The sequence below is a fragment of the Jaculus jaculus genome, chromosome 4, assembly GCF_020740685.1.
Source record: "Jaculus jaculus isolate mJacJac1 chromosome 4, mJacJac1.mat.Y.cur, whole genome shotgun sequence".
Taxonomy (NCBI): Eukaryota; Metazoa; Chordata; class Mammalia; order Rodentia; family Dipodidae; genus Jaculus; species Jaculus jaculus.
The window spans coordinates 69,034,613-69,059,344 of record NC_059105.1 but is presented as its reverse complement, the minus strand read 5'-3'; the positions used below and the strand labels follow the sequence as shown (position 1 = coordinate 69,059,344).

The following is a 24,732-nucleotide window of genomic DNA, read 5'->3' as shown; positions in this document are numbered from 1 at the left end:
CAGCACTGGCTCAGTCTGAGGTTCCAGTCCATGGCTAGTAGGACTCATTGCTGCTGGGCCTCTGGAGTGGGCAAGGGGTGCTGATGACAATGGTCAGCTCTGGTAGAGCAAGCTGCCCACTTCATTGTCAGGAAGCAAAGGGGCGAAATATGTCCCAATGACCTAAGAACCCTCAAAAGGACCCTCCTCCTAAAAGCCATCAGCGGGTCTCAACAGTGCTACTTTGGGGATGAATTCTTTAATACGTGGGCCTTTGGGGGACATTAAATATCTAAATTATAGAAAAGACATGATATTGAGATGACCTTGAGACCTAAGAGACAATGGGGTTCAGTTATAAGTTAAATTTAATATTGGCAGACAGTAGATTCCAAAGTCAGGGGACCATCATAGTTTTAAACACATTTTACTGCTTTTATGGTTCTTAAGCAATAATTCCTGAGAGACTATAAATTTATACTAGATGTAAAGATTTCTGCATTAGAGTTTTAGTCATGTGCTGCCACCTATAATGAATTTAAATGATAAAAAAAATAAAATGAGAAAACTGAGTTCAGTTTATCTGATTGTTACTGTGCAAGGTATCTGTCAGGTGTGTAGCAGGGGATGGTACTATGTCAAATAAAAGCATCTGCTTACTCTTTATTAAAATGTTTCAGATTTCCATGATTAGAGTTAAACGATCCCAATGTATTCTTACCATTTTTTTAAAAGGAGGTGTGTCTGTTAGGAAAACTGTTAATTTGTGCTTCCTTGAGTTTCCTTGGGTAAGAAAAGCCCATCTACTCCAGCAAGGACTGCCTACCATTCTTTTTTAAAAGGTTCAGCCCATTTCACTGAACATTTACCCAGTTAGACAATTGTCAGTGTATAGCTGACATTAGTCAACTCTTCAAAGTGAAGACTCAGTACCAGGAGGGAATCTAAGTCCTTAGAGCAGGATTTTTTTTATTTAGCGAGAGAGAATTGGCATGCTGGGACCTCAACCACTGCAATCGAATGTCAGATGCTTGCACCACCTAGCGGGCATGTGTGACCTTGCGTTTGCCTCACCTTTGTGCATCTGGCTTATGTGGAATCTGGAGAGGGATGGAACATGTGGGTCCTTAGGTTTTGCAGGCAAGTGCCTTAACCACTAAGCAATGTCTCCAGCCTGATTTTTTTAACCTCTTCTTCCTGTACTGTGTATGTGTGTGTGTATATGTGTGTGAGTGTGTGTAGGACAGGGTTTCTCAATGGTTTTTGCTTCTCTGTGTTTGGACCAGTCTAACTGTTGCCCTCCCTCTTTCTCCTCTCCCACCACCCCTGCCCTACACCAGTCTCCTGGCTCTGCCTCCTTTACAGAGTCATGGGTCAGTCTGCATTATGCCTTTACTTGGGTGTTGGAGAGGTGAACTCATGCCACCAGGCTTGTAAGTGCCTTTAACTGCTGAGGCATCTGCTCAGCCCACAGTTTTTACCTCTTAAGGTCAAGGATGGCTGTTAGAATCTAATGACAGCTCTGATTTTTTTTTTTCCTCCAGTAAACAAAAAGCAAAATGTCTTTAATTCTGAGGTCATCACATGCTCTGTTCTTAACACTTACAGGGACCTTGGTTTTAGATGGCTTATAGAAAACTGACACTTGTATATCAAGTTCTGCAATTAATAAGAGTCATCATTGAAATCCCTTAAGTTGCTGAGAGAGTTGATGCTTTATGAACTCACACTTCAGTGATATACAGTGTGCAACAATGGACAATGTGCAGATATAATCTTAGGACTTTTACATTATACAGAGAAAACAAAGTGAGGGGGGGAGGAAGAGAGAGAGAGAGAGAGAGAGAGAGAAGCTTAAGTTGTACAGTAGGAGGCCAAGTGCATCCCACAGGCTTGGCATACATTGGCAACTGTAGAAAAGTGGCAGTCAGGCTTCTGATGCCTGCCATGCCAGCATGGGAAACCAGAAGGTTTGAAATAACTGAAGTTTATTTCCTGTCAGGTGGAATCAAAGGTATCTGTCTTGTCTCTTCCAAGCTTCCCCATCTCAGAATGCACACTTGAAAAAATAGACAATAGTCACATAAAGTGAAGAACATCTAATCAGTTACCATGGCTACTAATATGCTTTTTTTCTTTCAGGTTTTAAAGTAATAACTTGTGCTTTTATGTTGTATTTGGCAATTCAAATGTTAGTTTTCTGGCTGGAGAGATGGCTTAGTGGTTAAGACCCTTGCCTGTGAATCCTAAGGAACCAGGCTTGATTCTCCAGGACCCACAAAAGCCAAATGCACAAGGTGGTGCATGTGCCTGGAGTTCGTTTGCAGTGGCTGGAGGCCCTGGCACACCCATTCTCTCTCTCAAATAAATAAATGAATTTTAAAAAGTTAGCTCTCTGGATGCCCACATTCACAAATAAATATTACTTTGAATCAAGAATACACATATACAAAGAATCAGATTTGATTGGCTAATGAAACTTTGCAGTCTAATTATTCCAGGCTGGAGTTCTGTGATCTGCAAACGTAAAACTATATGAAATCAGTAATCGGTAGTCTTTTCTTCTAAATTTATTGTCTTTCTTGTTTGGGTTCTCTGCCCGCCCCCCCACACGGCAGCTGTGCACTGGGGGCTCCGTCACTGAGCTGGTCAGAGGCCTCCTCAGGAGTGGTCAGCATCTGGATGAAGCAGTGATCTCCTACATCCTCTACGGAGCACTCTTGGTAAGGATGTCCATGGGGCAGAGGGGATAATGTGTCCACTGCTTGGATCCTTGTTGCCTATGAGCCGTGGGGAAATAGCCCTCTGATCTGCAAGGATAATGAATAGCAGGATGGTGTAGCCAAACGCAGACTTTGCTTATGCTGTTGATAGTAGAGTGCTCGCTTTAATGTAAAATCATCTCCCCTTTCTGTTTCCTTGGTGTGGTGTGGTGATGGGACACCATGCAGGGCCTCCAGCATTTGCACAACCACCGAATCATACACCGTGATGTGAAGGGGAATAACATTCTTCTGACAACAGAAGGAGGAGTTAAGCTCGTTGACTTTGGTAATGACTGTGTGTCATTTGTTTTCTTGATGTGTGCAGTTTAGCCAAAGGGAACAATTTGTTGCAATCTCAGAAGACTAGGGTCTCTGCCGCACCATAGGCTCAGGGATTTTTCCAGGCAAACGCAGGCTCGAGCAGGGGGTTTACCAGATGGATCACCCTAGGAGATGCTGTTTGTTAATCTATTGTCAGTTGTCAAGGCAATTTTAATAAAGAAAAGTATCACACGAGAGAACTTCTCACAGAACCTTTTAGGGTTTCTGTAAGAATTTCCCTTCTTAGAACAATGGCCTATAATTTACATTTTGTCATCTCTCCTTTTGCATATGAAAAGAGGAAGCCGTTTGGTCTTTCAAACGACTTTCACTAGCCTCAGGCTTACTTATTCCCAGTGTGCAGAAGGTGAAATAATCCTTTGGGCCTGGGAGCTAACATCCTTTTAAATTGTGATTATTGCTGCGACATGTGAGGCTGGTTAAACTGGAAACATTAGCAGAAAATGCAGACAAGTCACCCGAGGCTAGAGAATATTAATTGTCTTCTCCCAACATTCATATTTTGATATTCAACTAGCCACTTAGTTTTTCTTTTTAGGCATATAGAATGGTTCAGTCTTCTGAGTATAAGACTAGTTAGTACTTTCGGATCACTGTTACAGTGAGGGAGCAGTTAGGTAGAGGTACACTTCAAATATGACAAGTGTCATTGTAGTACAAACAAGATGGATAATTTTTAATATTCATTGATTAAGGTAAGAAAGAATTTGGTGTACAAATGTGTGAACAAATTATTTATGCAGAATAAATTATTTAAAAATAAATGAAGTTGCTTTAGGTATCTTGGCCTTTTTTAAAAAATTATTTTTGAGAGAGAAAGAAAGGTGGAGAGAGAATGGATGTACCAGGACCTTCAGCCTGCTGCGAACAAACTCCAGATTATATGCCCCCTTGTGGCACATGTGTGACATTGCATGCTTGTGTGCATCTGGCTATATGGCACCTGAAGAGTTGAACATGGGTCCTTAGGCTTTGCAGGCAAGTGCCCTAACCACTGACCCACTCTCCAGCCTTTGGCCTGGTTTTTAAGTGGCAAGCAAAATAAAAGGGCAGAGTGGGAACTTTGTCTAATGTTAGAAGGAAGATACAAGCTTCAACAGCATGCTGTGTCTACAGTAGAGATTCGTCTTCCCCATGACAATGAGGGCAGTAAAATGTTAGGAGGGCAGCAGCCTTTAAGGATGAGGATAGGAAGTCATGCTTTGCAAGCTGCCTGAGGGTCAGCGTTCCTATCTCTCCAGTGGAAGGTTTCTGAAATCCATTTGCTACAAAAGAACTTTCTAGACATTAAAACCAAAAAGTTGCTGGGCGTGGTGGCGCACACCTTTAATCCCAGCACTTGGAAGGCAGAGGTAAGAGGATCGCCATGACTTCAAGGCCACCCTAAGACTACATCGTGAATTCCAGGTCAGCCTGGACTAGAGTGAGACCTTACCTTGAAAAACTAAAAAAAAAAAAAAAAAAAAAAAAAAAAAAAAAAGACAGAAAGTGTTTCTTTTAAACTATATTGGTAAAGTAGGAATTATCTGTGGCAAATAATGGACTGAGCCCTCTTACTGGGTACAGTGGTGCGCCTGTGGTCCCAGCTACTTTGGAGGCTGAGCTGGAAGGATCACTGGATTCTAGGAGTTTGGGACCAGCCTGAAAAACATAGTAAGACCTTGCCTTAAGTTACGGAAAAAGCACATTTTCATTTCCTAATAAATAGAACGTGAGCAGTCTATAGCACGGCCAAGCCTGATGTTCTCAAGGGCTTGCCCTTTGCCAAGGAGGGCACAGTATTGGACCTTCTAAGTTCTTGTCAGTGGTGGGTGTGGCAGCCCCCATCATTCAGCTCAAGGCTGTGTTAGATTTCTGCTTGGTATGAAATAATACCTTACATTTGTAAAGTGCCTTGCATAATTATTCTATTATCTGGTGTTAGAAGAACTTTAAATGTTAGTTGTGACTATTGTCATTATCCCCAGCTTGAAGATGGTAAAACTGAGATGCAAAAAGGAGTCAGTCACATCACTTGGAAAAGACATAATTGGGCTGGAATGTACTCTCCTGACTCAATCCAGCCTACCTTTACTTCCATGTTATTCCTTCATGGTGTTAGAGAAGTGGTTAGAGGACATTGGAATTATATTAAAATTCAGGTCTTCTATGTTGAGCTTTTGATAACAATGTTATTATTAATTCCTTTTGTTTTTCATTTGAGCAACATTGCTTTCTTGCCAAGTTTCTAGGCTTCTAGGTAAGATAAGGCTGTGAAATCTTTGTGTGTCTATATTGATGCTCTATTATAGATAATACTTGCCAACAACCTTATTAAGAAAGAAACACCCTGAAATGATTGGAGAATATAGCATGATAATATTTTGATTTGGTCTTAGTTGTTGATATTTTCCTTTGTATTTCAAATTTGCAGCTATATGGACAGGAATATTCATTAGGAAAAAAAAAAGTCATAGTAATTTGGATAGAATGATAAAACCTTCATCACAGGGGCTGGCAAAGTGCCACTCATGGGCCCAATATGACCTATCTCCTATTTTTACATGACCCATGGGCTAAGAAATATATATGTACAGGTATATGTGTGCATCTACTCTCATTTGTGTGCACACATATGTATGATACACATTTGTCATTGATTTTTTAACATACTTTATTTATTTGGGAAAGAGACAGAGAAAGAGGGAGAGAGAGAGAGGGAGAGAGAGAATGGGCACACCAGGGCCTCTAGCCACTGTAAACAAATTCCAAATGCATGCACCACCTTGTGCATCTGGCTTATGTGGGTCCTGGAGAATTGAACCTGGGTCCTTTGGCTTTGCAGGCAAACACCTTAACCGCTAAGCCATCTCTTCAGCCCTGTTATTGATTTTTTGAGACCAGGTCTTGTTATGTAGCTCAGTCTGGTCTCAAACTTACTAGGTAGGCTAGCCTGGTCTTAAGTTCTTGACTTTCCTGTCTCTGCAGGATCCCAAGTGTTGAGATTTCAAGGCATATGCCACTGTGCCTGGCTTGATTTTTGTGGTTTGAAATGATTGGAAAAAACCCAAAAGAATGAGCTGGAGAGATTGCTTAGAGGTTAAGGCACTTTCCTGCAAAGCCAAAGGACCCAGCTTAGATTATCCAGGACCTACATAAAGCCAGATGCACATGGGGGTGCATGCAACTGGAGTTTGACCAACTGGTGTGCCCATTCCCTCTCTCTCTCTCTCTCTCTCTCTCTGTCTTTCTGCCTCTTTCTCACTCTCAAATAAATAAATAAAAATAAAATATTAAAAAACAAAAGAATATATTGTAACACATGGGAGTTACAAGTCAGACTTTGGCATCCACTTTGGCCTGAAGTTGTATTGCAGTGCAGCTCGTGTTTCTGTGGCTGCTGAAGCCTCATGACGACAGGCGATTGTATGATGGGGACCATATGGCCCGTGAGGCCTAAAATATTTATATCTGGCCTTTATAGAAAGGCCCTTCCACCCCCTTGCCTAGCGTCGTCCTGTGCTCATGCTGAATTCTGGCACCCTTTTCCTGCAGGCGTCTCTGCTCAACTCACCAGCACCCGTCTCCGGAGAAACACGTCGGTGGGCACTCCATTCTGGATGGCCCCTGAGGTAAGCGGGAGACATCCGTCTCCTTGCACTTGTTGAAAGTTTTGATGTGATGTCTTCTTTGGGACATGGCTTACGCTGTCCAAAATTTTCAGGATGGAGAGAATCCTTTATCCTCCCAGAATTTGAAAAGTTCTTTTTGGTGAGTGATGGTGGTAAAACTTAACCTCAGAAAAGCAGGATTAAGTCACAGCCAGCCCATAGGATATCTTCATGTAATTCGGAAAAGGTGCCCCTTCAGGAGCGACAGCCCCCTCCAAGAGTCATGGCTTGGCAAACCCATCCAACTTTTGTCTACTTTAGAAGAGGTCATCATTCGATCTGTGTCATCACAGCCCAGTGACATGTGGTTTAGCCATGAGACTCACTTCAGCTCCAGCTGGCCTGCAGAGCTACACACAGTGGCCCTGGTTGTTTTTCCTACTGTTCACATAATAACTTCTTTTGTGTGTCTTGTTATGCAATTAAAAAAAAAAAAAGATTTGGTCCTAATTTCGTTGTGACCTTGTTACAGAAATGGTGCATCCAAACTTTGGGGAGCTTTCCAGCTTAATAAGGCATGTCTTGAAACTCCAGTGCAGTCGGCTTGTCAGGCCAGCCTTTCATTGCACCATACCTGACCATCCCCTGAGAGCAGCTCTAAGTCAGAGGACACAGGTGGTTGCCTCCCTTGATGTCTTTCTGTCTCCAGTTAGCCCGTGTGGTTGCTCTTCTGTAGCTAGCTCACACCGATCTCTGTTCAGATTGCTTCCACTGGGAATGGCGTTTCATTTCTTTCTTTTCTTTATTTTTTTTTTTAATTTTTTGTTCGTTTATTTATTTATTTGAGAGTGACATAGAGAGACAGTAAGAGGCAGATAGAGAGACAGAGAGAGAAAGGACACGCCAGGGCTTCCAGCCACTGCAAACAAACTCCAGATGCATGCACCCCCTTGTGCATCTGGCTAACGTGGGTCCTGGGTAATTGAGCCTTGAACCGGGTCCTTAGGCTTCACAGGCAAGTGCTTAACCACTAAGCCATCTCTCCAGCCCTCATTTCTTTTTAAAAAAATATTTTATTTTTATTTATTTATTTGAGAGAGAGAGAGAGAGAGAGAGAGAAAGTAGTAGAGAGAGAGGGTTAGGGTTAGGCAGAGAGAGAATGGTGGGCACATCAGAGTCTCTAGCCACTGCAAATGAACTCCAGACAAATGAACCACCTTGTGCTTCTGGCTTATGTGGATTCTGGGTAATTGAAACTGGGTCCTTTGGCTTTTCAGGCAAGCATCTTAATTGCTAAGTCATCTCTCCAGTCCGCCTTTCATTTCTTATTCGGGTGAAGGATAGAGCCACTTTAAACAAAAAGAAAAACCTGAAAGCTCACTGTGGTTACTTATCTTAAGCGTTTCTTAAATAGGTTTTAAAATATGAAATCAGATATAAACTTCTTGTCATGTATTTATAGATCTATAAATAAGAAATATATATAAAATAAGTAAAAAGAAGAAAAAAACCATGAAAACTACAAAGCCAGTAGCATTCAGGTCTGCAGTTTCAACTTAATGAAACAAAGGTGTTCTTTGCTGAGCCTCGGTTGTCTCTCGCAGTGAGATCACGTATCAGAGCACAGCAGTGTGGGTTCTTTGAGTGTGGCATTCCTGCCACCATGCACCATGTATTGAGCTGGTATGTGGCCACTCTTCTCAGCACCTCCTCTGACTTCCAACTGTTGCTGTGTTGCTGGGTAGAACTTCATAATAAACACAATGTTGATATTGAAAGTGTATGCCAGCCATCCAGATGACTGGGAACATCATGGTTCTCACTGAAGCAAAATACAGAATTAAAAGTTGTCATAAAGGGCTGGAGAGATGGCTTTGTGGTTCAGGTGCTTGCCTGTGAAGCCTAAGAACCCGTGTCTGACTCTCCAGATCCCACATTAGCCAGATGCACAAAGGTGAGGCAAGCACAGAGTTACACATGCCCACTAGGTGGCACAGGCGCCTGGAGTCTGATTGCAGTGGCTGAGGCCCTGGAGCACCAATTCTCTCTCCTTCTCTCTCTCTAAAATAAAAAAAATAATGTTGCCATAAGGATCTTGGAAACCCCGCTTTGGGAAACACCTGCAGGATGAGGACAAAACTCCTTTGGGTGGTGAACAAAGCCCTGTCTTCCTGTCCAGCCCCTTTCTATCTGGTTGGCCTCATTCTCAATTTTTCCTCCAACTTCTTAATTCCCCAACAGTAGTGAAAAACAAATAATTCTCCAAGTCCTTTAGACTCTGATGTACTGTCATTATCCAAAATAATTGTCAGAGCCCTGGAAAATTCCACCTTAAACTTCAAGTCCAGCTCAAATGCCCGTTTCCTTGGAGATGGTCTGTCTATCCCTGGCCCACATTGTGGCCCCTATCTCTGGATTCTGCAGCTCCACCCACTGCTAGTACACGTCACTGCTGTGAGGACTGTTGGTGGACTTGAAGCTGTGGTGCCGGCTTGTAGGAGGCTCAGGTCTGCATTCAGTGCTGGATGTAGAGTAGGTGTTCAAAGAATATGCTGGATGAATGAATTCATAGTTGACAAAGCCATCATAAGGTACGTATGGAGCGTAGTTCAAGAAGGGCTCCACAGCTTTGGTAGTGGCAAATTTCTCTGTAGACTTTGGTTGATCCATTCTGAAAAGAAAGTCTGGCTAAAGTCACTCAATTTATATTGAGGGACATAACATGGAGGATGACATTCTTGTCTTAATCTCAGCCAACTTGCTTCTCAGACTCACAAATTATCATTAAGAGAAGTCTGCCCCTGGCTTGGCATACTTGTTGGGAGATGTTTGTGACTTCCTACCTTTGGCTGGGTTGAGTAGAGTATGTGGAATGTTTCCGTGGAGGTGGTTTGATGGTCTGCAGTGACCTTCTGTGTCCAGACTGCCTCAGCAGGGAAAAGTCAGTGTTACACCCGCCTACTGTTGTGGGTGAATCAGAGTGGTCAGTCTGTGGTGTGTGACCTACTCTGGTGCAGGCGTCGGATGGCTTCCGCAGGCTTCTCTCAGGCTGCGCCCTGGTGTCCAGGTAACCCTGGGACCCACATAGCCATTCTTAGCCTGTGTCATCATATTTCTTGAAAATATTTTACTCACTTATTTGTTTGTTTCTTTAAGAGAGAAAGAGGGAGATAGAGGGAGAGAGAGAGAGAGAGAGAGGGAATGAATATGGGTGTGCCAGGACCTCTAGCCACTGCCAATGAACTCCAGACTCATGCACTACCTTGTGCATCTGGCTTTACATGGGTCCTGGGGAATTGAACTTGGGTCTTTTGCTTTGCCAGCAAGCACCTTAAGTGCTAAGCCATCTCTCCAGCCTTCATCCTCTCATTGTGTTTTCCAAATAGAGAGCTAATTTTCTCCAACAAAGCTTCATTTTGCTCCATAAGCCCCCCAAGTTCCATCTGTCAGTTCAGTTCAAAAAATATTTGTTCTCTGCTGTGAGCAATGCTTTAAGGTCAAGCGCAATCGCTGTAAATATAATGAGTAATGGTTCAAATTAGCATTATCTTTATGTGATGATCTGCATAGGATGTTGACTGTAATGTGCTTTCCCTTCAGTCTTTGTGAAGAAGTGAATTGAGATTAAATGCAACAGTGATACTCGCCATAACCAGACTATTGGGATATGACAATTGCTGATGACCTGTACTTTTATCTTTAAAGTGCAACAAAAAGATCCTTGATCCTATTTTATTTTTAAGACATCGAACCATTATTTTTTCCACTTTTATTTCCATTTTTATTACCTAAGCTTGAGTAGCTGTGATATTTAATTCAAATAGGTTCTCATACAAGCCAGGGAGCTAATGGAATGTGACCGAACCACAATCAGATGTTGATGGGCAGTCAAGATGCACAGCTCACCGAGGCAGCTCAAAGCTGAGGCCATGTATCCACTAGCACATTGCCTGCACGCTCCCCTTCTTTCCTCTCTCTGCCCACCCCTGGGCACTGCCAACACTGAGCATTCGTGGTAGAGCTGTATCAATCTAACGGAGTGGGAGAGCAGGAACTCTACAGGATGCTCCTCATATAGCAGTATTAAAAAAATTAAGCTGGCGCAGCAAATTGCCAGGCATAGCAAAAGGGTTGATCTAAAAAAAAGTCAAGATTGGTATACATTTTAATGTACCATATCAGTAGCATCCAGTGACCACAGGTAAGATAACTTTAAGGGGGACGGAAAAATGTTTACCGCAGAAATTATGTGTTCAGCAAATTGCCGTGAACAAAAGAATTCAAACATTAGAAAACAGTTTTTTGTATAATAGGAACTGAGGCTGGTAACTCCAGAGTTTGTTGACTCAAAAGCTCAATGGAGTCATTAAAACCACATAATGATGATGATGATGATGATGATTGTTATTAGTATTATTTTGGTACTGAGGATTGAGCCCAGGATTTGTGGGTGTGCTAGACAAATGATTTACCACTGTTATACCCCAGCCTTAAAACCCCAGTTCCCCAAATCTCGCTGGTTATGTCATCATAGCTATAGGGCTCTATCGCTGAGGTCTGTCTTGAGGGAGGGCATATAGCTGCTGTGCTATGACTAGCAAGGGTCACTAGTGGTTCCAGACCTGCACCAGCCGCCGGGAAGACACCCTGCCTAGCCAGACCCAACAGAGGCCTGCTTGGACGGCCATGGGGAGGCTCCTGTGGCCCACCACTAAGTTTCTGTCTCCTCTTATCCTAGCGTGGGCACCTCTCCAATCATTGCCTACATTTGTAGGCACATGGTAAAATCTGGGTCACTTAGCACGGCGTCACAGAGATATACCCTCTCTTAGCCTGGAGGCTAGAAATCAGAAATGAAGATGTTGTTGGGGACTCTTGTGTCTTTCTGGCTGCCAGATGTTAGCTGGCAGTCCTCAGTGTTCCTTGGCTTGTAACTGCATGATGCTTTTGTCATGCCAGAGCATTGTCTTCATGTCTCTGCCTTCACGTGGCCTTCTTCTTCTTTTTTGTTGCTAGAGGTAGGGTCTCACACTAGCTCAGGCTGACCTGTAGTCTCAGGGTGGCCTTGAACTCACGGTGATCCTCCTACCTCTGCCTCCCAAGTGCTGGGATTAAAGGTGTGTGCCACCACACCCGGCAACATGGCCATCTTCTTATAAAGATGCCAGTCCCCTTGAATATGAGGCTCTGCTCACATCCATACTGTACCATGACTACATCTCAACTAATTCCTGCCCCATTTTTTTAAAATTTATTTCAAGAGGGGAGAGAAAGAGAGAGAGCGAGTGAGAGAGAGAGAGAGAGAGAGAGACAGACAGACAGACAGACAGAGAGAATGTTCATGCCAGGGCCTCTAGCCACTGCAAATGAACTCCAGATGCATGTACTACTTTGTGCATCTGGCTTTCCATGGGTACTGGGGAATTGAACCCAGGTTGTTAGGCTTTGCAGGCAAGCCCTTTAACCACTGAGCCATCTCTCCAGCTCCAAATAATGGCCTGAAATTTTTGTTCTTTTTTTTTTTTTTTTCTAAATAGGGTCTTGTCCTAAACCCAGGCTGACCTGGAATTGACTATGTTATCTCAGGCTGGCCTTGAACTCACAGCAATCCTCCTACCTCTGCCTCCTGAGTGCTGGGATTAAAGGCGTGCGCCACCTTGTGTGCCCAGCCCTATTTTCAATTAAGTTCCCATTCCTATTCCCTGGGAAATAGGACCTCAACACTTTTCTTTTGGAGGATGCAATTCAAGCCATAACAATGCTCCAAATATCACCTTGTTTTATAGCCATCTAAGTTTCTAAGGCAGCCAGCCATCCACTTGGAATGCAAGGGCTGTATGTTATAGGTGCTTACACAGGGGACTTGGTTTTGCCTCTACAAATGAATGATAGCATTTCACATTCACATACCAATTTTAACAATATTATTTTGTTAATACTCAGGCTTACCTATGACTGCATCCATGGTATAGGTGATGAGACCTACGAACACATGGTGGGCAGTGGTGACTCCCTGCCAAAAAGATTTCCAATTCAGTCAGGCCCACAGTCTATATTACAATTGCTTTGCCTGTATTTACATCTATCACATGCTGGGTCATGCAGAAGTGGATAGGAAAAAAAAAAAAAAGGACTAGAACTTTCCTTGTGACACAAGGGCTTAGTAGTGGTCAGTAATTAATCTGCCATGCCCACCGTCACATGTAAGGGAGAACTAAACTGAAGTCACAAGTGACATCAGTTCAAGTAAAGCAGTCAGTATAGTGACTGTGGTTTCTGTTGAGGATGTTTGTAGCCTGTGTTAAAGTCACACCTTGTGTTACACTGGTGTGCCCGTGCTGGCTGTTAAATATTAGTGTCCTTCCATTTGGGATGGTAGGTGGCTGCTACCCAGGGGCCCCGAGTGTCCCTCAGCCACAGCCATGCCCTGTGTTTGCTGGGGACATCCTTGACCTGTGAACAATCTGGCAACTCCTAAAGTAAAGTCGATCTGGAAAGCAGAGAGCATCAGTCCAGTTTTAGCAGATGTTCCTTGTGATGACCAGCGCCGCATGCCAGCTGGCATCTTTTGAATATCAAGCTTGCTAAGCACATGTTTGGGAGGAAGGAAACCTCTACTTACAGAGGATCGACTCAGACACCAGGACTGAGATCCATGCTTTCTCATGTTATTTCATTCTCAATAGTAGATGCTATTTCATCCATTTTCCATTGAGAAAAGTGAAGCTTAAAGAAGTATATGATGGGCTGGAGAAATGGCTTAGCAGTTAAGTGCTTGCCTATGAAGTCTAAGGACCCCAGTCTGAGGCTCGATTCCCCGGGACCCATGTAAGCCAGATGCACAAGGTGGCGCACGCATCTGCAGTTTGTTTGCAGTGGCTGGAGGCCTTGGTGCGCCCATTCTCTATCTATCTGCCTCTTTCTGTCTGTCTGTCACTCTCAAATAAATAAACAAAAATAAACAACAAAAAAAGAAGTATCTGAGGTGCTAGGAAGATGGCTCAATGGATCAAGTGCTTGCCACTCAAGCTGGAGTAGCTGAGTTCAGTCCCCAGGCCTCACATAAAAAGCAGGAAGCTGGGGTGGGTTTCTGTAATCCTAGCCTGCCGACACCGACAGAGAGATTGGGGGGCAGAAACAGGACAAGTTCCCAGAAACTCGTGGCAAGTGCAGCGAAGAACAGAGCGAGAAGGAGACATAGAAACCCTGCCTCAAGGGAAGAAGCCAGGTGAGGACCAACCTAAAAGTTCTCCTCTGATCTCCAGATGCATGGTGGCACCCCCGCCCCCACAGCCTTTCACAATACCCATGAATATGCAAACCTACATAAACGTGTGCATATACACACACACACACAAATAGTAATAATACAGAGGTATAGGGGATACCATGCCCCAATTCACCTGCCTAGTGGGTGTTGAAGCTGTTTGGTGTTCCAGGCAGCATGACATTGCAACCCCTGGTTACAGATGAATAAAATAAGGCAGAGACAGAACTCTCATGCTTGCTCACTCGAAAGGCCCTTCATTTGTGACGTTCAGTGTGAAAGACAAGAGCCTGGGAGGTGAGACAGCGCACACAATAGGAACATGCAGATGTGCTGAAGGAGCCTCTGAAATGAGCGTCCGGGACACATGATTTTACAAAATGCACGGGAAGGACCGTCACCCACCAGGTATAACCCGACTGCACTCTGAAATCTCATTCGTGCGAGAGGCAGCCTGTGAGCCAGTATACTTGGCATCTTTCTAAAATAGCCAGAGGTCTGTTTCTGTATTGGCAAAAAGACATGTGGATAAAATAAACATTTGCTTCTTTTTGGAATATCTTTTCCCCCTTTCTACTTCCATCTGCTTGTTGTTGCAAACAAGAGCTAATCAGCTGAGCGGAGAAACAGATGTGCTGTCACAGCTCCCGAAATGGGCCCTCTCCGCCTGGCACAGGGTCATTGACAGGGACGGTTGCCATAGCAACCAGTTTATACCAGTGCAGAAGTAGCGCAAGCTTTTTGCAACCACTCTTGATTTCATTAGTTATGCTGTTCCCAGCTAAATGACACGACGATGCTATTTCCTTCAGCTCTGCCAGGAAGAGATGACAAAATGGGATGCTTTGTGTTGTAGAGTTGAGAAAGCTGTGAAACACTCTATTGCTGAAATTTTGTCATTATTACCATTTAACCCCCCCCCCCAAGCTCTGGCTAATGGGTTTGGTTCTCAAATAAAACTTAACATTTCTGAGTGCTTAATTAAATGCGTGACAATCCTTGTATCAGACCTACAAATTCAGGACTACTATTATCAGTCCAATGTTTTAGGTAAAGCAAATAAGTCACAGAAAGTAAACCATTTTTTGTCCTTGCACATGTCATTAGAACTTGAACAATCATATTTAGCTCCAATGTCCTCCTCATTATTATTATTATTATTATTATTATTATTATTGGTTTTGCCAGTTAGGGTCTCATCCTAGCCCAGGCTGACCTGGAATTAATGCACTCTGTAGTTTCAGGCTGGCCTCAAACTCAAAGTAATCCTCCTGCGTTAGCCTCCCAAGTGCTGAGTATGGTGTAGTTAATTGCCTTTTAAAACATATATGTTTATTTATTTGAGAGAGAGAGAGAGACAAAGAGAAAGAGGCAGAGAGTGAGTGAGTGAGTATGGGTGTTCCAGGGCCTCCTGCTACTGCAAACAAATACAAGATGTATGCATCACTTTATGCAATTGGTTTTATGTGGGTACTGAAGCATTGAGCCTGGGCCATCAGGCATTGCAAGCAAATGCCTTTAACTGCAGAGTCATCTCCAGCCACTAATAAAGTGTCTAATTATGACTACCAATGTGCCACATAAAATATGAATCCTGAGCTGGAGAGATGGCTCAGCGGTTAGGGCACTTGCCTGTAAAGCCTTACGACCTGGGTTTAGTTGCTCAGTATCCACATATAGCCAGATGCACTAAACAGCACACGCATCTGGAATTCGTCTGTAGTGGCTGGAAGCCCTGGTGTGCCCATTCACTCATTCATATCTCCCCTTGCAAATAAATATTTTTTAAAAATGTGAATCCTGTTGTTTTAAAGCTTTCAATTATTTTTGATAACAGTTACTCCATTTTTTAAAATTTTTATTAACATTTGCCATGATTATAAAATATATCCCATGGTAATTCCCTCCCTCCCCATCCCCACACTTTCCCATTTGAAATTCCATTCTCCATCATATTACCTCCCCATTACAATCATTGTAATTACATATATACAATATCAACCTATTAAGTATCCTCCTCCCTTCCTTTCTCTACCCTTTATGTCTCCTTTTTAACTTACTGGCCTCTGCTACTAAGTATTTTCATTCTCACGCAGAAGCCCAGCCATCTGTAGCTAGGATCCACATATGAGAGAGAACATGTGGCGCTTGGCTTTCTGGGTCTGGGTTACCTCACTTAGTATAATACTTTCCAGGTCCATCCATTTTTCTGCAAATTTCATAACTTCATTTTTCTTTACCGCTGAGTAGAACTCCATTGTATAAATGTGCCACATCTTCATTATCCACTCATCTGTTGAGGGACATCTAGGCTGGTTCCATTTCCCAGCTATTATAAATTGAGCAGCAATAAACATGGTTGAGCACGTACTTCTAAGGAAATGAGATGAGTCCTTTGGATATATGCCTAGGAGTGCTATAGCTGGGTCATATGGTAGATCAATCTCTAGCTGTTTTAGGAACCTCCACACTGTTTTCCACAATGGCTAGACCAGATTGCATTCCCACCAGCAGTGCAGAAGGGTTCCTTTTTTTCCACATCCCCGCCAACATTTATGATCATTTGTTTTCATGATGGTGGCCAATCTGACAGGAGTGAGATGGAATCTCAATGTAGTTTTAATCTGCATTTCCCTGATGACTAGTGACGTAGAACAATTTTTTAGATGCTTATATGCCATTCGTATTTCTTCCTTTGAGAACTCTCTATTTAGCTCCATAGCCCATTTTTTGATTGGCTTGTTTGATTCCTTATTATTTAACTTTTTGAGTTCTTTGTATATCCTAGATATTAATCCTTTATCAGATATATAGCTGGCGAAGATTTTTTCCCATTCTGTAGGTTGCCTCTTTGCTTTTTTCACAGTGTCCTTTGCGGTGCAAAATCTTTGTAATTTCATTAGGTCCCAGTGGTTAATCTGCGGTTTTATTGCCTGAGCAATTGGGGTTTTATTCAGAAAGTCTCTGCCAAGACCAATATGTTGAAGGGTTTCCCCTACTTTTTCCTCTAGCAGTTTCAGAGTTTCCGGTCTGATGTTAAGGTCTTTAATCCATTTGGACTTAATTCTTGTGCATGGCGAGAGAGAAGAATCTATTTTCATCCTTCAACTATTTTTGATAACAGTTACTCCATTTTTTATTGGTGTGTGTGTGTTCCGAGGTAATGTCTTACTCTAGCCCAGGCTGACCTGGAACTCACTCTATCTGTATTTCCAGGCTGGCCTCAAGCTCATAGTGATCCTCCTACCTCTGCCTCCCAAGTGCTGAGATTAAAGGCGTGTGCCACCATGCCCAGCCCAAGAATTACCCTTTCTAAAATGAGTAACAGAGAAACTAACTCTCTAAATGAAGAGTTTATTTCAGAACGACAGGGGATCCAATATGTGCACATGACAGGCATCCAAAGAGGGTACAGCTAGGAGAGGCTATGAAAGCAAAGGAAAGATACACATGCAGGGCTGGGCTTGCAGCTCAGTGGACTTGCCCAGAATGCAGAAGGCTCTGGGTTTGTCCCTAGCATCATACACATGCAAAACAAGAACATTGGCCCTAGGGGCTTGTTCCAGGAGGTGATGTCACTCGTTAGTGGAGACACTGTGTTTCTGACCAGTATTCTTGGCAAGTGGCTAAGTGATCTGTCACCAGATTGATGTAGCAAAATGTTTGGGAACAGCTTCCTGGGACAGGCATGATGCCCAAGTGCCTCTTCATGCTTGCCAGCTCCATTATAGAAGGCCTACACAGAGACATGAGAGACTTTGTTTGGGTATTGATAACTTTCACATTGGTATGTGGAAATGTAATATTTCAACACAGCACTGGAAACTAATGTATTTAAGCCCAGGGGAAAATTTTGGAAAAATAAAGTTCTTTAGGATTAAATTCAGGAGATTGGATTTTATCTGAATTCTGCTGTTTATTGTTTAAAAAAAAATGGCTGTGGATCAGTTCTTTTAATATGACTTCAGTTTGGGTAAAAAGTTGATACAAATTTTAGGCTCTGATCTGGGCAATTACCCATATAACCTCTGATTATTTTTTGAGGCAGGGTCTCACTCTGGCCCAGGCTGACCTGGAATTTACTATGTAGTCTCAGGTTGTCCTCAAACTTATAGTGATCCTCCTACCTCTGCCTCCCAAATGCTATTCACTGAATATTTTTGACCAGGAAATGATGAGAGCAAAATGAGGTGGGTGAATAAACTGTTTCTAAAGACAAAATAAAACAACATAATGAAAGTATATGAGGCCATATCTACCATAGGATGGGGACTTAAAAGTCCTGGTCAGATACTGAGTATGTTGGCACCTGACCTTGATTTTCCCAACCCCCAGAACTATAGATTTCTGTTCTTTATAAATTAAAAAAAAAACAATGGTGGTATCACTGGCCCTTCTCCCATCCTGTGAACCTTCTGTCATCTGTGAGGAGGCTAGGGCAGAGTCTGCCTTCAAGGTCCCTGTTTCACAGAGAACATCTACAGGTTTAGCAGAGAAGCTTCTCCCTGCTATCATAGGCCAAGGCTCTAGTTTTCCCTGTGTAATGAAGATGAGGGGTCTCACCAAAGTCTTGGTAAGATGAACTGATGATACTGGTGTGGCTTTTAGTGTCCATGGTACCTGGACTGAGGGCAGAGTATCTCAGCAGTAGGACACTTGACTAGTTAGTATGCACAGGGCCCTGGTACCCTCCCCGCTGCCCCACACCTCCATACCCTTGGGACTCCTAAGACTCCATCTGCCAATCCTATCACAGTAGGAATGAAGACTTTGGGAGCTTAGGAGAAGTGAAAGGCAGAGAACTTTAGACCCTTATCTGAAAGACTCCTGCTTCTTCCCCAGTGGATTCATCTCTGTGATAGATAGAGTAGCCTGTGTTATTCCCTGCTCCCTTCCAGGCAATTGTTTCCTCCCGCCTGTCTCTGGAAACATCCGAAATCTCTGTCCTTGCTTACCTACATTCTCAGAGTGGTTCCGCCTGCTAAGGCCCAAGGCCTGAGTTGGAATTGAGGAGTTCCAGTGGGTGAAGGGTCCCGGTAAGAGTGATGGCTTGGGGTGGGGTTGGAGAGATGGCTTAGCAGTTAAGGCACTTGCCTGCAATGTCTATGGCCCCATGCCCACTCTCCAGATGCCACGTAAACCAGATGCACAACGGTGAGGCAAGCGCAAGGTCACACATGCCCATTAGGTGGTACAAGCGTCTGGAGTTCAATTGCAGTGGCTGAGGCCCTGGTGCCCCAATTCTCTCTGCCCCCCCCCTTGCTTTCTCTCTCCGTAAAAAACAACAACAACAAAAGATCCACCTTTCTTCTATTACCCAGCTTCCCTCTCAGCAGGAGAGTCGTGGGCAAGTTGAGTCATCTATCCGTGTGGAGGTGGAGGGTGGTCCCGCAGGCAGTGGTGGCAGCCGTCACCCTTTTCTTGCTGGCTCTAAGTATAGGACCCCATCTGAGAGCTTCAGGTCCCAGCGCATTCCTCACACCCACCCCAGAAGAAAGTGTCAAAGCAACAGCTTCGGTGGCCATGTGGAACTTTCTAGGCTGTCCTCCCACACCTCTGTGGGGTGGTGGGGGGGCCGTCTTCATCCTGCCCCTGCAGGAGCAGAGGCATTTGCTGAAGGAAATCAGAGTCTCCCCCAGCGCCCCCTAGCTGGGCCCGGTATCCCCAGGGACTGCTTGTCCATGGAAGGCCAGCTCTGCGACTGCAAGGGACCCCCTGTCTTTCCTCCCTCATCTGGTGGTCACGGAGCTGACAGAGGAAAGCCACCGCAGGTGGCCGTCAATGTTAGGATGGATCCTAGAGGAGCCTTGGGGTAGGGTGATGCAGGAGTGGGGGGACTCATGCGTTATCATGCTGTCTCAGGTCCCAGGGAATTTCCACTTTTTTTTTTTTTTTTAGTTTTAGTTTTAGAAAATCACACAAGATGGCTCTGATAGGAAGGGGTGACACTCCCAAGAGCAGCCTGATGCCCTTGGAGCCAGGAGCCTGAGGGAGGACAGACAGCAGAGAGTGCTGCATCTGATGGGGCAGGGGATGCCCCAACAGGAACTTTTCTGGTTGATTTGCTCCCCTTCTAGTTTTTCAAATGCACCCTGGAGGAGCAGGCCTTTTTTTTTTTTTCCTAAGTCAGTTCCTGTTGCAGGCTCTGTCTCAGTTCTATCACATACCTGATGTGTGTGAGTGTAACCTTGGGCTTTTATGAATCTCTTTTGTTTCACTGGGTGGTGGTAGTGAGGGGGAATGGTTCTTAGTTGCAGGCTGTAAAATGGCCTGAATTAGAGAGCCCCTCTAGTGGAGGGGACCATCATTGGAGGAAGAAAAGGGCAGCAAGGAAGAGGAGAGTAGGTAGGATTTACTGGCTCATGGTGTGGGGAATTGAACCAGAGGCGTCAGGATTTTTAAAAAAATATGTTTTATTTATTTGAGAGAGAGAGGTGAGAGAGAGAGAGAGAGATAGGGAGGGAGAGAGAGAATGGGCATACCAGGGCCTTCAGCCACTGCAAAAAAACTCCAGATGCATGTGCCCCCTTGTGCATCTGGCTAACGTGGGTCCTGGAGAGTTGAAGCCCGGATCCTTTGACTTGGCAGACATGAGCCTTAACCACTAAGCAATCTATCCAGACTGGCTGTCAGGATTTATAAGCGAGTGCCTTTTATCACTGAGCCATCTCCAGCCCCCTGTGTAATTTTAATTTGAACTTGGTTTTATTTCTCTAAAGGTTTCAGCTGAATATTATAATTGTGGGAGAAGGCTTGCAGAGTACCACATTTCAATTAGAGACTGTTTGGAAGTTCATAAGAACAATCTAAATTATTTCTGGTAATTTCTCAGTGTATAAAATATAGATTGAATCCTATTCTTGAGTTCTATGAAAATAGAGCAACAACAAAAAATCAATTCTAGTGCATTTAGGCTATACCCCTTTTGCAAAAGCAAAACAAAACCCCTGAAATCTCTCATATATTCTTCTCCTGAAGTTATATTTCACTTTAGGGAGGAAACTTCAGTTGTTTATTAAACAAATGGGATTCTGTGACCATGTTCGATCTTTGTGTATAAAACTGATGAAAAATATTTAGCATTGGAATATTTATTGCTGCAATTTCTGCTTCTAGAGAAGTTCTGTTTTAAAAGTCTATGATCAATATTTTTATCAATTATGCTACATGAATTATGTAAGCAAACTGAAGAAGCTTATTTGCCTTCCTACCTCTGAGCCCATCTTATTTGCCAGTCTGTTGCCTGCACTTTTGGACTCAAGGTCAGCCAAGGATTAATAGCTTTAGGTCTATTTGCTTTGCCTCTTATTTAGCTGAATTTAGCTCGTGAGATAACAGCATTTGCCTGTGTACTTGAATGAAAATTTAGTCTCGACCTTCGGTTATAATTTTGGATTGCATGATTGATTCTAGCAAGGTGAGATCAGAATGTAGAAAGCAAACTCAATTCCATTTTTAATTACATTAGAAAATATTAGTGCAGAAATAATGCAGTCTGAAGACCTATTGTATTTTAAGTTTGGTAATTTTCTTTATGAGAGCAGAGCACACTATAATACTATTTGCCTTAAAGACACCGGTTAAAAATCATATTGTTGAAAGAGATTCTAACTTAGAAGCTCTTGGTATAATTTATTGTGGCTTAAGCTAATTATCTTGCCAGAAAAATCTAGGTTTTTTTTCAGCATCTGGCGCTCTGATATGGATTGAGTGTTACCCTTGGACATCAGGGTGATCCAGGTGTTCTTCACAAAGAGTGGGAGGTTGAGATGAAGGTTACTTGAGCACTTGGGCTCTTGAGCCATGGTCTTTCTGGAAGAGGGAGAAGATGACTCTCATCCCTCTTTCACAGCCTCATCAGGAAGTTCTACTACCCGTTGAAACTGCAGCCACTAGCTATGTCATGGGCCATGGGGTCCCTGGGAAGTGAGAGAGCTTCAGGCCTTGCGTTCACAGTAGAAAACACAGTTGTCAAGGACATGCTGGCATTGTTCTTGTATTAATTTTACAGGAACCTAGTTGTATAACTGAAATAACACCTTTCACCCTTGACTTGTTGATGAAGAATCCTAATAGCCAGTAGATAGCCCAGAAGAAGGAAATGCTCCTGGAAGTCAAGGCAAACTCCTCGATATTTGCATTCTCAAGACAAAGACTGAATGAAAAACTTACTGTTTTTTATGATTAAAAAATAACCCATGCTCCTGATAGAACTTTTAGAAAACGTGAAGAGTCTTCAAGAAGTACATAAGTGAACATTGTCCACACACCAGTCACCTACTGACGACCTTTTGTTGCCACACAAGAAGTAGAATGTCCAACATTTTCCTAGACAGAACTTCCCGTGGGGCTCATGAGAAAGGGGCAGCTCAGTGGGCATGGCAGAGGCAGGCAGGGAGAGTGAACATCTTGTTAGAAGCCAGAATGAAGACGCTGGCTCTGAGATTTCCCTGCATCAGCCAGAAGCCAGTCACCACTTGCCCTTCAGGTAGCTCTCTCTGTCACCCTTCTAGCCCCAGCCCCCCGCTATCTTCAGTAGGGCTCTGCTGGCCTTGGTGGAGGATGGGGGTGTGTCACAGCAGCTGTCATAGACATCCCCACCCCCCAATCCCCTAGAACTCCTGCAAGGAGAGAACGTAGGTACCTAACCTGTGAGTAAGAGGGAGGGACTGGCAGGCTTCGAGTCTGCACCTAGCGCACCTGCTTGTCTAAGGAAAGCTGATTCTGTAGTTAGCTCCAACTGCTAGCCTGTGTTCCAGAGGCCAGCTTTTGAGCTGAACTGTTGTGAGAACTTGTTTTCTGTCCTCAATTCCCTCCATACAGAAATGTTTTTTGGAAGGCAAGGTGGTTACAACTGACATTTGGTTAACTCAAGCCCTCTTCTGTGTTCAAATAGCTACTGACATGGGGTGTTGAGGCTGTCATTGCATAGATAGTGCTGATAATCCTGGCATTAGTGTGTTTCCTCTTCCTAAAATAAGCAAGAGCATGGCCTAAGTGTACCAGAAGAGTCGTAAGTTCACATTTCAGGGCAGGAACCTAGACATGCTCCATTAACCAGCATCCACACAATGGCTCTGCACCGAGGTTCGTCTTCCTTAATGAAGACATTAGCCCAGCTACTGGCATCTTTTCATAGACCCTAAGATTTACAAAGTGTTGGTCATAAAATTTCCCCAAGGTCCCAACCATCCTGTTTGTGCCCCAGAATAATCTTCCATTTGCTGTAGCTAATCTGCATGAGGATTGTAGCCTGTAGGTTTCAAATACTACCCCAAGGTCATGTACTTGAACATGGTGGAGTCAAAGAATGTGTATCAGTTGCACTGTCATTGCTGGGACAAAATTCTCTACCAGAAGCAGCTTAAGGAAGGAAAGCGTTTGTTTTTGACTTCCAGTTGAGGAGAAGGCATGGCAGGTCTGAGCAGGAAGCTCATGTCACATTTTCACATGAGCAGGGTGAATGTGGTACAGAGAAATGAGTGCTGGACTGCTCAGCTAGCTTTCTGGAGAACTTTCTATATCATCCAACCCCTCTCCTCATGCTCATGGTATGGCACTGCCCACAGTTAGGTGGGTCTTCCTGCCACAATTAGACTACTCTAGAACATTCCTAATAGATAGATTTGTTCCCATGGTGATTTTAAGTCCCATCAAGTTGACAGATTAGCCATCACAAACTGAGAAGAATGATTCTGAACTATCCTGTCATTTTATAACTCAAGAGATGTTCTGCCCAGGTTCGATTCCCCAGGACCCACATAAGCCAGATGCACAAGGGGACGCATATGTCTGGAGTTTGTTTGCAGTAGCTGGAGGCTCTGGTGTACCCATTCTGTCTCCCTACTCTCTCTCAAAATAAATAAATAAATAAGTAAGTAAATAAATAAATAAATAGATAGATAGATTTTTCTGAACAAGGCCAGCTTGAACTACAAAGTAGGACCGTCATTTAAAAAAGAAATCAAAACAAAAATTGAGGATACAACAAAGATAGTTCAGTAGTAATTTTCTCAAGGCCCTGGGCTCCATCTCAAACTTGAGATAAAAAGTAAAGAAGGCCTAGAGGAAGGACACGGTGATTGTTTACACTTGCTAAGGGGTAGACTCTGACCTAATTTGAACTAGCAAGATGACTTTCTCCTTTTTGCGTATGGTACCATCGTTCTCCCAGGAAACCAAGATCGACATGTCACTGTTCACTGATGTGTTCTTCTCCTTCTCTCTTATCCTCCCACCCTCTGCCGCCCTGTCCTTCACACTCCTCAGACGGAAGCACATCTTTTTTTTAAAAAAAAATATTTATTTATTTATTTGAGAGCGACCTACACAGAGAGAAAGACAGATAGAGGGAGAGAGAGAGAATGGGCACGCCAGGGCTTCCAGCCTCTGCAAACGAACTCCAGACGCGTGCGCCCCCTTGTGCATCTGGCTAACGTGGGACCTGGGGAACCGAGCCTCGAACCGGGGTCCTTAGGCTTCACAGGCAAGCGCTTAACCGCTAAGCCATTTCTCCAGCCCCGGAAGCACATCTTGAGGTGATGGGGAACGTACACTTGCTGTGAGCATGCCATTTTGTGGGGCAGTGAGGTGAGGCATGAGGGTCCGGGGCCTATCAACTCATCTCCGGCCATCTCAGCTCCCTGCTGGAATGAGTTACAGAAGTTGAGGAGCCTGGTCCCTGTCCGCCTTGGCTGCTCTCTCTCTTAGTGGAGCCTCCTAACAATAGTTCGGAAAGTCCTTTGGAAGGAAGGACTGGGAGCAAGGGAATCTAGGACTCTCCTACCAC

At 43.8% G+C, this 24,732-nt stretch overlaps 1 protein-coding gene across 3 annotated transcripts in view; it reads left to right on the top strand.

Moving 5' to 3' along the window:
* Positions 1 to 24,732, top strand: part of Myo3b (myosin IIIB) — a 470,798-nt gene that overhangs the window by 35,291 nt on the left and 410,775 nt on the right. For all 3 annotated transcript variants that reach the window (XM_045147622.1, XM_045147623.1, XM_045147621.1), the window contains 3 exons: positions 2,598 to 2,702; positions 2,931 to 3,030; positions 6,621 to 6,697. In XM_045147622.1, coding sequence (XP_045003557.1) covers positions 2,598 to 2,702; positions 2,931 to 3,030; positions 6,621 to 6,697 — 282 coding nt within the window. The remainder of the gene's footprint in view (positions 1 to 2,597; positions 2,703 to 2,930; positions 3,031 to 6,620; positions 6,698 to 24,732) is intronic.